The sequence below is a fragment of the Bos javanicus genome, chromosome 7, assembly GCF_032452875.1.
Source record: "Bos javanicus breed banteng chromosome 7, ARS-OSU_banteng_1.0, whole genome shotgun sequence".
Taxonomy (NCBI): Eukaryota; Metazoa; Chordata; class Mammalia; order Artiodactyla; family Bovidae; genus Bos; species Bos javanicus.
The window spans coordinates 83,627,847-83,645,896 of record NC_083874.1 but is presented as its reverse complement, the minus strand read 5'-3'; the positions used below and the strand labels follow the sequence as shown (position 1 = coordinate 83,645,896).

General features: G+C 36.7%; 1 protein-coding gene across 2 annotated transcripts in view; it reads left to right on the top strand.

Annotated features, from left to right (window-relative positions):
• The window catches only part of EDIL3 (EGF like repeats and discoidin domains 3), a 484,817-nt gene that overhangs the window by 285,428 nt on the left and 181,339 nt on the right, over positions 1 to 18,050 (top strand). For both annotated transcript variants that reach the window (XM_061424341.1, XM_061424340.1), the window contains one exon: positions 8,729 to 8,910. In XM_061424341.1, coding sequence (XP_061280325.1) covers positions 8,729 to 8,910 — 182 coding nt within the window. The remainder of the gene's footprint in view (positions 1 to 8,728; positions 8,911 to 18,050) is intronic.

The following is an 18,050-nucleotide window of genomic DNA, read 5'->3' as shown; positions in this document are numbered from 1 at the left end:
ACAAACTAAAATGTGCTCTTTGATCATCCTATGGCAATGCCTGTTAACTGTGAGAGGATGATAATATTAGATTTAATTGACTTCTGTAAATTATCTTGATACAAATTTTGGCTTTTGAATACTAGTGTCCGTAGACCCTGCTATTTAAATAACACTATCATTCGGCATCAATATGCTCAAAAAATTAGCTTGGGGAAATATTAATGGACAATTTCCTATTCTAATTTAGCTTATTCATGAGTTTAATTTTTCCTGAATTTAAAGCAATTAATTTAACTGAGATTACATCATAATTGATTTGAGATAATACAAAGTGAAGAAAAGCATAACCATATTTTATAGGAAAATAGCTAGATGGCTGATAATTGAATTTGTAACTTTATGAAGGCTGATTTTCATTCCAAACATATTTCCCCTACCTCCAATAGTTAATTCTGATGTATTTCAAGTGGGTCCAGCATACCAAAAGTATTTCTGATTTTAATGCCCACCTAGTATGTGGAATCCTTAGAGTGATAATATCTATGTTTGGAGGATAAATTTAGTTTCAAGAAAGGAAGAAAAGTAATTCCAAAACAGCAGTGAATTAGTTTTAATTTATGATATAACCCATAGTATTGAGAACTGCCAATTGTAAGGCACTGGGCTGAGTGCTTTGAAAACATACATAATGCAAAAGGCATGGTTTCTACCATTAAGAAGTTTATTGTCCAAGAGGAAAAAAAAGTGCATAAATAGTTGTTCCTCATCATTTATCTCAGGCACCTCTGAGCTTTCTGCTATTGAAAATAATAGAGTATAGTTCTTAATAGAAAGGGGAAACTCTTTAGTGGCCATATATCACAGAATCAGTCTTCAAGACTGAAGAAAATTAGCATTTATCAAGAGTAAGTAGCCCATCCGATGCATAGAAGTAGAGTTTTCTCTAAGGTGCACATGCATTTTATGTGAATTCCAAATAAGCTTAACTAATCTGGAGAAACTATTTTGATGATTTTTGCAAGTACTGGCTTCCTTAAGCAAGGTTACTGTGGCCATATGTGAAATCTATGTCCCGAAGCATTCTCTAAGTGTGGAGAGAAGCAAACATCCCCAAATGGGATTTTTCACTCTAAGTCCTTTTAGGATGATCACTCTCAGCGCGATGAGGTGAGGCTGGCTAATCCCTACGGGTGCTCCGAGGTGATTTGTGAGTGATGGGAGGGCTGTGTTGTGTGGGTCTACCTTTACGTTCTCTCACCACCTCCAGGGAGCTCCTTCCCCATCTCCCTGCTCTCCTACCTCCAAGCTAGTGTATCCAAACCTTATTTCTGAGAGCAACTTTTCTTCTACTTCAATGAGGTTGCTCGGTCCCTTGTCCACTTGCCTCTGAAACCACTTCCCAACCCCTGAAAAATGATAAGCTGAGAAAAACCAGCAAGTGTGTGGGATGGCTGGGGTGAGGATGGAGGGGGCTTAAATATAAATTTAACTTAAATTCCAAATAAGTTAAGCTTATTTGGAATTCACATAAAATGCATATGCACCTTAGAGAAAACTCTACTTCTTTGCATCGGATGGGCTGCTTATTCTTGATAAATGCTAATTTTCTTCAGTCTCGAAGACTGATATTGTGATACATGGCCACTAAAGAATTTCCCCTTTCTATTAAGAACTATACTCTATTATTTTCAATATTGGAAAACTCACAAGCAAAAATTTTAAGGCTTCCTTTCAACCCTGAGCCACTGAGAAATAGTGGCCTTGATCTCTCTCACCAATTTAGAACCTAGTCTCAAGACAACTCTCAAAATAGAACAAACCCTAGGAATAAAAGAAAGGCTGTGGTCCAAGTGGCACAGAGAGAAGTTTCTGCTTGAATCAGCATCTGTTTCCGCAGTATTGGAGGTCATCCGTAATTCCTTCGCCAGCGCTCTTGTTCAGCACAATTATCGTGCTATGCTAAGCACAGCAGAGGATCCACACTCCTATAAGATGAGATGCTCAGAGAAGGAGAGGACTGGCGATGTTTAAAGATTTGTTTCTAACGTGGCTTTAATTTGAAATCCTTTCCTTCTGAAGATGTCTGGATGTTGAGATAGAGCAAATGAAAGCAGTGCGTTTGTGTTATGGATGCAGCCAAGCATCCCCCTTATTTGAAAGGCTTAACCAGCACACTCAGGAACAAGATGTGAGGCATCTTGAAGTACGGCTTCCCTGTCAGCTGCAAGATCAATAAAATGCAGATGCCATCCTATACCGCACTCCAGAGAATGAGTTTGCAGAGTGAGAAAGGCTTCACGTTGAAGCGGTTTTATTTGCACCTGGACTTGGCAAAGGCGGAAAAGTGGCTCTGGGGAGAACGTGTGAGGCTTGGCCCGGCTGGCCCAGCTGCCTGAGCACCCCCTGCCAGGCGACATCACTCACTTACCCTGTCCATCTGAATGGCAGGACCTCGGGGCAGGAGGCATTTCCAGGCCACTCAGACCATTCCAGCAAACTGATTATTTAACTGATTATGTAAACGCCACCTGAAAGCCCCTGGTCATTGATGTTGATCGGACTCATTAGTTTAGGATTACTGTTGAATCTGACGAAAGCAAACACGGGACCAAAGATACATAAACAAGGTCTAATGGTCACAAACAATAGACCACCATGTTCTACCGCCATATTCGGCAGTGATCAAATTGCCACTTGGCACACTGTAGGTGTGTGTGCGTGTGTGCTCAGTCGTGTCTGACTCTGTGTGACGCTATGGACCGCAGCCCACCAGGCTGCTCCCTCTATGGAATTTTAGGCAAGAATGCTGAAGTGGGTTGGTATTTCCTACTCGAGGGGATCTTTCTGACCCAGGGATTGGACCTGCATCTCCTGCATCTTTACCACTGAGCCACCTGGGAAAACCCTACTCAAGGCATAACAGTAGACAGTTTCAGAGATACCTGGTTGTTGGGTGGCAACAAGTTGAGAAACAGAAGTAACCTACTTGATTATCAGTCCTTTTTTTTTTTTTTAGTGGAAAAGATGTTCTTCCTCTTTGCTCAATGTTTAAACAACTAAAGGCCTCAATATTGGTGTACTCTTGAGATACTAGGTGAAATAATTGTTCTTAATTTAAAAGTAAATTATACAACTAAAATGCTATAATATTGGTTGTAATTATTACTGTTTATTTGCCTTATGTATTTATTTGAGATCAGTTTTCTGCTGAGAATGAGGCTTGCTGCTGGATACCATGTGAGATATAACCCTGGTGTATGAGGGGCTCTGCATTTTGTGGGACAGCAGATATACACGCATGGATGAGCTGTGAGGCAGGGAAGTTCTGGGTGTGGCCTCAGCATAGAAACAGGTTTTCAATTTTCAAAACTGTCCCTGGAGCCTGGTTGATGTGAATGTAGCCTGTGGTGTTCTGCATAGTAATAGCAAGTGGGATTAAGTCAGATCCTCTCAAATGCAGTCCAGCAGCAAGAATAATTTTTGATAACATTTTAAGGAAGGAATTAGATTTAAAGGTGTTATTTGTGAGACATCACCAATCCCTCAACTGGGAACTGCTATCTGCTACTTACTGTCTGTCACCCTCAAAGATAACTCCATTTTTCTCCTCCATTCTACATCTAATTAGACAGTCAAGAATCTGCCTGCAGTGCAGGAGACCCAGGTTTGATGCCTGGGTCAGGAAGATCCCCTGGAAAAGGGAATGGATACTCACTCCATATTCTTCCTGGGAAATCCCATGGACAGAGGATCTTGGCAGGCTATAGTCCATGGGGTTGCAAAGATTCAGACATGACTGAATGACTAACACTGTAACACTGTTTCTCGATTTGGATTTCTGAATATGCTTTGAACTCTTCTTCTTTTCCATTGTTCTTTCAGACCTGCATCATTTTCACCTGGACCGTAGTAGTAGTTTGCTACTTGGCCCTAGTTTTGGCACCTCTTAAATCATTTTTGCTAAGTGACAATATCACCATAGTTAAAATCCTTCAAAAATTCCCCATCGCTAATAGAATCAGTTTTTTTTTTTCAGCAAGATTTCCAGAAAAATAATCTGTCTCTGCTTCTTTACCCCATCCTTTAACCTCTCACCAACCCATCTTGCTCTAATAACACTGATCTGCCTTCACGTCCCTAGTCACACCAGGTTGTTTCCTATTTCTCTGTCTGCCCTCCCTTTCTTCTACACTATGTTAATCCCTACGCTATTCCATGAAGCCCAGGCTGGATTATAATTCCCTCTCCCATCTCCCAGGGAATCCTGTACATCCAACATCACAGCATCTGCCATGTTATATCGATTTTATTTTTTGTTTGTTTGTTTCTATATGTGTCTCTCCCATTGGGCTGAAAGCTCCTTCAGAAAACCAGTACCATAAATCGAGTGCAGTAGCCAATTCCTGCTTCTCACTTAAGAGATCAGATGTATGTCATCTCTCAGGAAGCCTGTCTTTGATCATCTCACACCTCCACCTGGTTCACCCTCTTTTTTCTTCACTTACCACTTTTTTAGGTATTTCCTTGTTTATTTAAGTGTTTATTTAGAATTGGTCTCTCCACTAGAATATGGACCTCAAGAGCTGAGGCTTTTTCTGCCTTATTCATCCTTGTATCTCCACTGCCTGGAAAAGTGCCTGGATATAGAAGGCCTTTAATTAATATGCAGTTTTCAAAATTGAATTTAATGAATGGAGAATGGATGGATGGATGAATAGATAGATATATTGCTGGGTAGATGGGCACATAATAAGAGGTCAATGAATTAGTCAGGACTGAGTAAACCTATCCAAATTAGGTAGGCAATCTATAGATCAATAATGGTAGCGGGTCAATTTTTTTTTAGCACTTGTAAAGGGACACAGACCACCATGATGCCTCAATATTTATTTCTGTGACTCACTGTCACAGACTGTTGCCTACTCTTTTAATGCTCCCCAGTTTGTGAAAGCCCTGTCATATCCTGAGTCCCACTAGTAATACTCTACATGATTCCTTCATGCTAATTCTCCTATCCTCTATTCCTAGTACATGTACACACATCCCCATGTAAAATAACAACAGAAGAAAAACAATTCAGTATCAGCTTTTAAAGAATTACTGAACTCTTCACTTTATCAATTGATATTATTTTCTGTTTCTGCAGGAACATTTGGCTTAAATTCCAGACTTACCTTTTATGAGTTTACCTTCCCTCCTCACTGGTTTCCTCATTTATGAAATGTGTGTGATAACCTTTTTTCCTTGAACTGTTATGTTGATTGTGTGAGGAAACACATGTGGATGCACTTTTCAAACTTCAAAATGCTCATCTAGTATAGTTTTTCATCAAGAATGATTTCATGTCCTTCCCTCATGTATGGATGGTGATAGCATATATCTCCACGTTATCTTTCTTTTAATCATCTTATTGTTCACAGCTTAAGGTCACTTCATCTTAGGTGTGTAATCATTTGCATTCTGAATTGCAACTCCTTCATTAGTTTTTATAACTGTTGTATTTAATAGGACATCGGGGAAGTGGATGGCACAGGCAAAAGGAAATTGGATTTTGAACCTTTTATTATGATGACATCCATTTGATTGTGGTCCAAATGATTAGTGAAGAAAAAGCTGCTGTTGTGACAACTTCCCCGTGTGAAATAAAGCATAAAACTGAGATTTGCTTATTAGGTTACTGTCTAGGAATAAAAGCACCAAATACCAGTATTCAGCAATATTTCCTGAGCTCTTCTTGTGTACAAGCCAAGCTACTGTGAGCATCTAAGAATGCAGCAGTATAAGAATCGGTGTCAGCTCCACAGGAGCTAAAAGGCTGCAATGGCCTCGTCTCTAAGGAGAGACGTGCAAGTGACCTTGTAGAACCAAGCTCATTATTAACAATTTACGGTTACAAAGGGAACACACCATTTATCTTTCATTACCTCACAGCTGGTAGACTCAATGTCACCATAACCACAATGTTTGAAATGAGAAAAACTGAAGATCATTCCATTTTTAAGGAATTAAGCTGATACTTCACACATTCATGTTTTGCTCAAGAACTGCACTACCCCACCAGAGTCAAGGGCCACATAAAGTATAGTATGTAAGTAAATGTTACAAAAGTTCATTCTAAAAGAACTTGTGGACTTGAGGGCTGAGAAAAGAAAAATTCATCGGTTTTGACCTCACAGCACTGATACAGCTCAGGAGAAAGTATTTTGTAAGCTGTGAAATACTATATATATATACAGCATGTCTATATATTTTTTAATTCTATTTTATTTGAATGTATGACTGTTGAGGACATGACAAAATTGGGAGCCTATGGCACCGTAAATAAATGCAAATATCTTTTTAAATTGCTCATTGGTGTTTGGCCTATATGATAAGGTAGCAGTTCATAGCCATTGTTTGCTGATATGGTTGCTAGTAAGGGGAGGTTAAGAGGACTGACAAAGTGGACAGGCTGAATAGTGTGGTTTGAGGTCTAATTTTTTTTTTAATGGTTACAAATTCGGTGAGGACATCCAATTCTGCATAAGGTCTTTAGAAGTAAACAACTAAATGGTACAGAGTTGTTTCTAAGGCTATCTTGCAGTTTAATTAATCAAAGCTGACTCTCTGGCTCTGCCATTCCACTGACTGGCCTACAATAAATGGCCTCCCTGCCTGCTGTACTTTTCCATCCAAACATTGTGCAAATCAAGGACAAGCATCCTTGAGACTCTTTTTAATGGCAACATTCTTAAAAACCCAGCCTCCTGCAGTTGCTTAAAATCAAAGTGTCATCATGAAAGTTACTTAGTGCTTTTATGAAATCTGTAAAGATCTTTAAGTTTGAAATGCAAAGCAGAGCAAGAATCCAAAGACTCAATATTTGAGTTTTCAATGTTAATTTTTTTAGGAATGTGAAAATCAGATTATTATCTGTGATTCCTAATGGTGTGATTCTAAAAATGAATGGCTTCTTAATTAAATGACTTCAAAGTGATATAGTGCACCTTTATAAAGTGCTAGAGTTCTAAATACAATGCTTTAGAAAATATCTAAACTGTCTAACTCAGCAAGCGAATAATTTGTCAGCTATCAATCACAAAGATGCAATTTTTGCTATATTAATGTCATATATACTAATAACAATTGATTAAGATGATTACTTATCCACAAGTTTTGTTTTTATAAAAGTGTTTAAAGGTTTTAAATTCATTGGGAAAATGTTTCTAAGTAATGTCCTTTGAACTACTTATTATCTGAGCTTGGAATAGAAAAAAGAAACATTTATGCTTAGTGAAAAAAAATGGATACCAGTGAGAATCATCCTTGTAACTTTTTATTTTTTTTTTTAATTTTTTTCCTTGTAACTTTTTAAAATATTGTAGTCTGGTGGCAGAATTCTTCCTTTCATATTTGCATCCTCAATCTGAATGTAAATATATAATTACTAACAATTGTTAGACTTCAGTAGTAATTAAAATCTAAAATATCCTTGGTAGCAATGACTAAGTTGACTTATATGCACTAAGGTTTAATAATAGAAGTGTACTCCTTTCATATTTTCAAGAATTCTAGTATATCATTATAGTATATTTTATAATAGAACTATCATTTTATTATACAAACCTAATTTTTCAATAAGTTGAGTATAGTATATGTTATTGAAATTAAGAAAACTAGGTATTGCTTTTCATGATAATATTACTTATTCTTAATTTTAAAAACTGAATAAGAAATAAGTGTACTGTCTGGTGAATTTTTAGTAAATAATTAAATTCAAATGTATATTATATATATAGTACATATATTATTTTTATTTTTTAATTTAAAAATTTTTGAGTACATATATTATTTTTACATCAATTTACTTTTGTTTCTGATTTTAAAATCTAAATACCTTAAGTATCTGAGGACCTATTATTTTGAGTATATTATGCTTTAATCTTAGTATTTTAAGTATTTATTAGTAAATGTATCTTGAATTCCAATTTACAAATTTAACAAAAATAAAGAAAAATGCTAAAATATATGTGCAGAATCCCTATTGATAGAGTTGTGTATTTTGAATTAAAATTAGAAATGTAAATATTTTAATATATTGATTTACTGAGTGGTATTTATACTGCTCTATATTAATGTCTGAGTGCTTACCTGCTTACTCTATAAAAATAATTTGTCTACGTATTTCCTGTTATTTATAGCATATCATGTTATTATTATAATAGTTTAAAATGTTTTAAAAGGTTTACACATCACCCTTTTTTTGAAAGCATAACTGCCAGCCATTATAAAAATATAACTGAAAAAGTTATAGTGTGAGAAATGCTAAGTCAGTATGAAAATTATTTTAATACCAAACTCAGATGTAGCCTAGTCAAGAAATAATGGACCAATGGATATTTTTTGATAAATTATGATTTGTGAGGTGTGCTAATGGAAATACAAAATACGAGATAGACCTTCTAAGGACATTGCCCTTTTTGTTGATGTGATCAACAAAGGATGGCAGTGTATAACACAGAATAGCAGTGCAGAAGGGACATGTCTGTTCAGATGCCACATTCACAGCAAAGAAAGAAGAGCGTGGCGGGAGGAGCAAGAATCACTTCATGTTGTGATCTGTAACAAACCTGTTAAATGTGAGGGGCTTGAATCACATGACGGTCCAAGTTAAAATCACTTTTAAAAATCTTCTATCAAATCTAACAGCCACATTTGGATATGTTATTTCTGATACCTTCACATTTTTCCTCTAATTTGTTCCTAGAATGCTCTGGCCCATTGGGAATTGAAGGGGGAATCATTTCAAATCAGCAAATCACAGCTTCATCTACCCACCGAGCTCTTTTTGGACTCCAGAAGTGGTATCCCTACTATGCACGTCTGAATAAGAAGGGACTTATAAATGCCTGGACAGCTGCAGAAAATGACAGATGGCCATGGATTCAGGTAACAGATGGGATGGGACAGGGTTTCTGCCAAGGAATGGCTAGAGTCATTTCAGAAAGAAGATAGTGTCTAACATGTGACTTTTCTTCATGGTCACAGAAGAAAGGATGATTTAGCTAGAGTCCAAACTGACTATAAATCCTGAAACTGTGGGAAATGTGAATATTCCTTTGGAAAGTGAATGAAGAGAGTTAAAAATGTTAAAATGACCTTGAGTTGCAAATATCTCTCTCTGAAGGTACATGTCAAAGAGAGGATTTTACATATGCCATGTGTCCATCAGTACTGTGTTAACGCTTAGTAGCAATTTTTGGTACTTCAGGAGTATAAAAATGGTGTCTTTTCCTTCTCTGTCTTATTAGTGGTTCCATATGTGTATATATAAATTATACAATGGAATATAATATCTCAAATGTCTTCAGCACCCTCTTTCAATAACTGGGTGTGTTTCAATTCATACTCTATCATTAATTATCATCAGCCATGTTTTTAAATGTGAGAAAATTTAATGGAAATTAAATGATTTCCAAAAAGTGTGATGGATGGGAGTAATGCCTGCGTCTTATATATTATCTGCTTAATACCTTTTGAGCCCTTAACTGAAGTGAGACAGGAAAACTGCATATTCGGAGACAGAAAAGGTGCTCAAGCCATGATTTCTGTGAAAGCTTATACCTCTGTTGGTGTGGCACATGTTAATAACCTTTAACAATTCATTGAGGTGTGCTAAAAAGACGGGAAATCCAGTGCACACTGAGGTCAGACAGAGGAAGAAGGTATTAATTATCATGAGAAAGGCTCATGGGAAGACAGCTTCTGAGACAAACCTTGGAAGATGCTTTTCAGTAAAGACTAGACACCAAGGAAACAGGATGATCCAAGATGCCACATGAGAATCTGGGCAGTGCCATATAGCAAATCATGACCTGTGTTTAGGTTGCTGGGGGAACTGCACGTGTGGGTTCAGTGCACCACAGAATTGGAATAGGGTTTGTTTAGACAGCTGATCTCTTCTACGTTTTGACTGCATATTTTGAGTCAGAGGTAATTTTTAAGATGGGGATGTATGATGTAACATTATTAGGTGACAAAAGATAGAGGTTGCTTTACAGGGAGTTAATAGAAACAGAGATTAATTTACAGCCAAGTAATATGATTTCTATACTTTCAAACAGGGCCAAAGTCTCCTTTAGATATATCTTTCTTCAGATTTCTTATGAATTTTACTCATTCTATATACATTTCTTTTATCTATATGGCTCCATGTGATTATCTGATATTCTTGTTTGGTTTTATGAATTTAATTTGCATACATTTGCAGAAATTGCTTCCTTAGTTACACATGATTTTTCTAATGTATTGCCACATGGGAGGAGAAAATTCCAAATAGTAGAAATGGCACCTCTGTACAATTTTGATTGTAGACTAATGAAGTTCCAATTAAGTTTCAAATAAACACATAACAACAAAAATGCCTATATTCTATTTGCTAAAAATCATCCCAGAGACTGTTTTTTAAGTTGACCTTATGAAATGCATTTACAGAATTGAGGTCGTTATAAAACCTTAGAAATTAAGATTCATAGCAGAAATTGCAGAGCAATTGAGAGATGATGTCACAAGTTTGCATCAGTTTCTCTTGGGCAGGTTATGTTCCTGCGCATCAGTGATTGTTTCAATAAACCATAAATAACATACTTTTGCAGTTTCTTTTTCTCTGAGAAATACCTTAGGATTGTTGTAGGTCCTGATTTTTCACTTCACTTTGTCACAGTTTGTTGCCTACTTAACACTACTCATTATTCTGTCTTTCAGAATATGAATTTTAAACTTTCTTTCTCCCACAGATTATAGGTAGAAATAACCTCAGTGAAAGAGAGCAAAGAGTTCAATCTTAGATTAAACATAACTTCATCAATTTAAGTAGAATAATTAAATACTTCTTTTTATATATAAAGGCAGTCTATTGCTATTTTAACTATGGTTATTATTATTATTTTGCTTTTGTTGTGAAGATGATCAGTTCAGTTTAGTTCAGTACTCAGTTGTGTCCAACTCTTTGTGACCCCATGGACTGCAGGATGCCAGGCTTCCCTGTCCTTCACCAAGCCTGGAACTTGCTCAAACTCTTGTCATTCAAGTTGGTGATGCCATCCAACCATCTCATCCTCTGTTGTCCCCTTCTCCTCCTGCCCTCAATCTTTCCCAGCATCAGGGTATTTTCCAATGAGTCAGTTCTTCACATCACATAGCCAAAGTATTAGAGCTTCAGCTTCAGCATCAGTCCTTCCAAGGAATATTCAGGACTAATTTCCTTTAGGATGGACTGGTTGGATCTCTTTGCTGTTCAAGGGACTCTCAAGAGTCTTCTCCAACACCACAGTTCAAAAGCATCAATTCTTTGGCGCTCAGCTTTCTTTATGGTCCAACTCTCACATCTACACGTGACTACTGGAAAAACCATAGCTTTGACTACACGGACCTTTGTCTGCAAAGTAATGTTTCTGCTTTTGAATATGCTGTCTAGGTTGGTCGTAGTTTTTCTTCCAAGGAGCTGCTGCTGCTGCTGCTAAGTCACTTCAGTCGTGTCCAACTCTGTGCGACCCCATAGACGGCAGCCCACCAGGCTCCTTCATCCATGGGGTTTTCCAGGCAAGAGTACTGGAGTGGGGTGCCATTGCCTTCTCCATTCCAAGGAGCAAGCGTCTTTTAATTTCATGGCTGCAGTTACCATCTGCAGTGATTTTGGAGCCAAGAAAATAGTCTGTCACCGTTACTATTGTTTCCCCATCTATTTGCCATGTAGTGATGTGACCGGATGCCATGATCTTAGTTTTTTAACTGTTGAGTTGTAAGCCAGTTTTTTCACTCTCCTCTTTCACTTTCATCAAGAGGCTCTTTAGTTCCTCTTCGTTTTCTGCCATAAGGGTGGTGTCATCTCCATATCTGAGGTTATTGATATTTCTCCTGGCAGTCTTGATTCCGGCTTGTGCTTCATCCAGCCCAGCATTTCTTATGATGTACTCTGCATATAAGTTAAATAAGCAGGGTAACAAAATACAGCCTTGACATACTCCTTTCCCAATTTGGAACCAGTCTGTTGTTTCATATCCAGTTCTAACTGTTGCTTTTTGGTCTGCATACAGATTTCTCAGGAGGCAGGTAAGGACATCTGGTATTTCTATCTCTTGAAGAATATTCCACCGTTTGTTGTGATCCACACAGTCAAAGGCTTTGTCATAGTCATTAAAGCAGAAATGGGTATTTTTCTGGAGTTCTCCTGCTTTTTCTATGAAGATGATAATGAACTCTTATATAAAAACAGTAAAAGTTAATTAAAAGGGTTTATATTAGATAAGGAAATCTTGCATATAACGGGAGGAAAACTGAAAACTCACTATTGCTTTTCAATACATATTTCATTATTGTATTCAGAGAATTATTATGGTCTTTAATAACACCTCATTTTCTAAGTTATTTTTCCAAAGAAAAATATGTCTCTTTTCTTAAAGAACAACCATATCTAAGAGGCTCTAGGAAGTGTAATCATATCACAGATTTTCTTTGTTTGAGCATTATTAATTTCCCTTGTCACTTTATTCTTTTATTTATATTCAGTCATTCAAATGAAGCATTTGAGTACTTTCTTAAACTTATAATGAGCACAGTAGTCCCCTAATCTTTTAGGTGTATAAGACACATATACTAATTAGTATTCAATTTCATTTTCTCCCTTATACTGATGAAATGAAAATTAAAGTTGCCATTTTTAAATTTACACACTCAGTATGCAATTATGAATAGTACCACAGTGTTCATAATTGGTTCTGAATTGTAGGAGTAAGTCCAGTAAATACAGTTAAAGAAAAATCTTGTTTTTCTTTTCAAGTTTTTCTGACCTTTATTTCCTCACCTAGATTTTTTTCCCCAAGTAATAAATAACCACCATCTTAATCATTAACTCATTCATTAGCATCCTGGAATATCAATTTCCCTTTTGACTGATATGTTAGAAATAATAACTCTAAACAATTATAGAAATATGCCTTGTATTATTGTGCAAAAATTAAAAGCTTATCTAAACCTCTGGGAACTTTGCTTATTGAATCAGATTAGTCAGGATGATTATTATTTTAAAAGATAAATATTTTCCATTCCTATTATTTTCCTTTTCTTTTTTACAGATACATGTAGTAAAATATGTTTTATTGTTTTCTTCTTTTAATTTCTAAAGTGATTTTTGTTTGTACATGTTCTTTCTGGGATGCATGCATATTGGATTTTCAGTCATTTATTTATTCATCCATTCACCAGACATTTACTAAATGAATGTCTGCTCTGTGGTCTATTTTTCACTGGGCACTAGAAAAACAATACTACTTGCCTTCACAATGCTCTGTATCTAAGATATAGGAAAGTAAATAGAGTAAACATAATAATGTAACATGTGTAGCCCCGGTGTTACATCATCTGCTAACCATTTTATTTGAACCATAATATTTTATTTTATCTAGACAGTCTATTTTTAATAGAACTTTTGTGAAGCTAAAAACTAGCTTAGTGTAATTATAGAATACAAAAGGAAATTCCCATTATATATATATTGCATGGCTCTATTATTACATGCTGATCTATTTGATGGCTATACCAAGGAAAGGGCTTCCCAGGTGGCACTGGCAGTAATGAACCTGCCTGCCAATGCAGGAGACCCAACTTTAGTCCCTGGGTTGGGATGATCCCCTGGAGGAGGGCATGGCAACCCACTCCAGTATTCTAGCCTGGGAAATTCCATGCACAGAGGAGCCTGGTAGGCTACAGTTCATAGGCTTGCAAGGAATCAAACATGGCTGAAGTGACTTACTATGTTCAGACATACCAAGGAAAGGCCATAATTTTCCTTTGAAAGTTAATGTAACAGTAACTGTTTCAGTGCTACTATTTAATCACTGAGAAAAATAGATTTTGATCTTTCTATTTTAAGTAATTCATTACCCCTTAGAAAATGTGAATATGATCTTAATATGTTCCTTTTCTGTATGCCACAGAGCTTGGTGGAGGGTAGTTATTTCTCAAACTTTAGTGGGCACAGGAATCACAGAAACTTCTGAATTGTCCCACAGTCCCATTTATTGCAGGTCATCCTCAGACTGCACTGTAAAAGCATGTCTTAGCAGTTTATAAAGCCCGGATTTGTACTGCCCAAGATATTAAAAATAAATAAAATGCAAAGGACACTTTTGCTTGATGATCTGGGCACTTTGTTTTTGAAACTGCAAGTAGTGCTAAAGTGTAGAGGTGGAGGAGAGGAAAGAACAGTGAATAAAAATGAGGAAACGTAGTAGGAATTATGTGACCCATGAAAAGTTTCTAAACTAGAGGGAAGCAGAACCATCTTGTATATTCTAGTCAGAAGTTTATCCCACCTTTGCAGCAATTCATCAGTAGTCATTATTCATTAGTCATAAAGTTTTTAAGTATTTTCCAAAGTTAATGTCCCTAAATGACTATGAGATTCTGCTCTGTTAGAAAATTTTAAATACCCGAAAGCAAGACCATCTGCCTTTTACATTTTAAACAAAATAATAATGTGGAATACATGGGCCTAACAGACTTATGTGAACACATGTTATGTTACAAATTCACATTTCTAGAATATGAATTGCATACGCAGTGGGGATTTTTTAAAACTTTGTGAACCAGATTCACAAATGTTGCAAAAAATAGGGTAATCATCTATTTCCTTTACAAAGCCTATATATAATGTGTGTAAAGACTTTTTTGGTACTTATAGGCACCTGGAGCTCCTTGAGACACAAAAACCATTTTTAGAATCACAGAATTTAAGAAGTAAAAAAAATTTTTTTTTTCATTTTCAGGATGTTTCCTAGTTACAGAACCTGAATTACACAGAATTTAACATGTCTTTACTACTTCTTCATTCAAGTAAAATGCCTTTATCCTGTTTTTTCCTGGGAAAAAAAAGCTATGTCCTCAGATATACTCCCATCCATACTATATGTCTCTATAAGGTTAATCACATCTAGACATTCATACATTGCTTCTAATCATCTTTCTTTAAAAAGACAGTAATCCTGTATGGAAAATTACTACTTTCCTTTAAGTTGTTTATTAGAAGTGAGCTTCCACACATAGTTGTATGTGTTTTTTTTTTAATGTTAATTTTTAAAAACAAAAAGGCACTTAGCATTACGCAAAAATGACTTATCTATACTGAAAAATAATACAGTAATTTTTGGTCATTTACCTCATTTATACTAATAGTAATGCATATTGCTTGCTTATTTGCTTTAAAGGATGTAATCTGAATCTTAATTCCAGATTCTCTGAGGTATGGAATAGATGACTAACCAGGTAGAAATTGTTCTCTAATATAAAAGAAGGTGCATCAGATTCTCTTTCCTCTAAGCTACTCCCTCTCTTTCAGCACCCAAGACTCATTGACCTGGATTTCTTGCTGTTGCTCAGCTTTACCTGGCTGTTTGATGCTTCTGTGATTAGGCACATACACTTCTTGGTTCTTCTATTGACCATCTACCAGTCTTCTTTAGATTCAACTCCTTTACTGCCTTGTCTATAAAGTGATTCCTAGAATTCCTGTTTTTTATCTCTAAAGCCAGAAGTGACTTCACTGTCCTTTTCTCCCACCCTGATAAGTATACATTACAGTCATCAGTTCAGTTCAGTCGCTCAGTCGTGTCCGACTCTTTGTGACCCCATGAATCGCAGCACGCCAGGCCTCCCTGTCCATCACCAACTCCCGGAGTTCACCCAGACTCACGTCCATTGAGTCAGTGATGCCATCCAGCCATCTCATCCTCTGTCGTCCCTTTCTCCTCCTGCCCCCAATCCCTCCCAGCATCAGAGTCTTTTCCAATGAGTCAACTCTTCGCATGAGGTGGCCAAGGTACTGGAGTTTCAGCTTTAGCATCATCCCTTCCAAAGAAATCCCAGGGCTGATCTCCTTCAGAATGGACTGGGTGGATCTCCTTGCATTCCAAGGGACTCTCCAGAGTCTTCTCCAACACCACAGTTAAAAAGCATCAATTCTTCGGTGCTCAGCTTTCTTCACAGTCCAACTCTCACATCCATACATGACCACGGGAAAAACCATAGCCTTGACTAGACGAACCTTTGTTAGCAAAGTAATGTCTCTGTTTTTCAATATGCTATCTAGGTTGGTCATAACTTTCCTTCCAAGGAGTAAGCGTCTTTTAATTTCATGGCTGCAGTCACCATCTGCAGTGATTTTGGAGCCCAGAAAAATAAAGTCTGACACTGTTTCCACTGTTTCCCCATCTATTTCCCATGAAGTGATGGGACCAGATGCCGTGATCTTCATTTTCAGAATGTTGAGCTTTAAGCCAACTTTTTCACTCTCCACTTTCACTTTCATCAAGAGGCTTTTTAGTTCCTCTTCACTTTCTGCCATAAGGGTGGTGTCATCTGCATATCTAAGGTTATTGATTTATTACAATCATAGTGACTCATATTTAACATAAAAGGGTTTTTGTCTACTTTTCTCTTATATCACTTGAGAGTATTATACCTGATTTAAGTTTATTTCATAGCACCTTGATTAAAAAAATAAAAACTATATTGGATGGATAGATACAGACAATTGATTTATAGAAGAACAGAGACTATTGAACAGAATAGACAGCAGAGAAAGAGTGGTTGTTTTCACATGGTAATTAAACTGCTCTGAGTGGTACTGGGAATGTCCAAAGGACCTAGCTCATTGTGTTCAGCTGTGTGTACTTAAATGTGAATTATGTCTTCTGAACATGCTCCCGCTGGTGCAGAGTGTACTGTATCTCTCTACAGTTTAAGAAATCCCTCACCCATCTGGACAGCAGAGGAATCAAGCTTCCTGTAATCGCAGTGGCCCATTCTTTCTTCTGTAATCACAGCAAACCCCTCTTATATGCAACTTTAAGTGGGCAGCGGTAATATTTGTAAGGTGTTTGCCAGGAAGTCTGCTAATTAAACTCTGAATACCAAACACCAGAATTTTCATGTTCTCCTATCCTGTTTATGGTTTGTTCCTGAAATGTTACAAATTAAAGGTTTGTTTAGCTTCTTGCAAAATGCTTGTTATAATTGCACCATCAGAGTTTGAAACTTTAGACATCACGGTTGTTAAAATAGCCATATCCTCTCTAAGATTAATTGACCACAGGAAAACATTTAAAATATTAGTATTTCCCTAACTTATGCTATGACATTTTCACCCTTACCTGAATGTTAGAAAAAAGCAACTAAATCTATTACTATTATTCATAAAATATAGAATATGAAGAGTGATAGGGAGTTGTTTTAACACAATTTTTAGCATCTGATAAAATCTTAGTAGATAATTCAGTAAACTACTCTTGTATAAAATACTTTTTCATGATATGTACTTGCTCTACATTTTTGGTACAAGGAGAACATTTCCAACTTACCTTCCCTATTACAAAGGTTGAGATGGTTCATTTAGTTCCCATTGTCTCATGAATGTTACCAGAGTGATTTTTTAGTTTATGATACTGGTAGATTAAAATGGAAATCATCTGAACTGATTGAAAATAACTTGCTCTTGTCATGGAAAAACAAAACATTCAAAGTTTAATCTCTCTTTAATTGGTTTTCCAGTCTTCCTTGATCACCTTCATGGCAAACTTACTCTGGTTCCTTCTTCAAATCTCTTCACATGACCATCTGGGCAGCCTCTGGACTATATCTCAACTTCTGACATTTAGGACTAAAGGAGACAACATTCTGAGTTCCTATTGTCTTTTAGAGTTTCTTGTAACTTTTCTCAGATATTGCTACGCGCACTCATGAACATGAGTCTGCTGTGAATGTGAATGTGAATCCGACTTCAACCAGAGGTGTTAAACCTGCTTATGACACCTGCCCATGGGAAATTTTGCTTAGGAATCAGTGTCAGCTACTGCCTCCGAGGCAGTTCATCCTGAAAGGATGGCAGCAGCTCCTCCTGCAAGGGCATTGAAGGTCTGCTGGCAGTCTGTCCTGAGTCCTCAGGGGTGGGAAATGCAGAGAAGCAAGGGGAAAAGTGAGATTCTGAGCTAAAGGTGTGATTGTCTCATTATGTTTATCGTCTGGGAACTCATGGG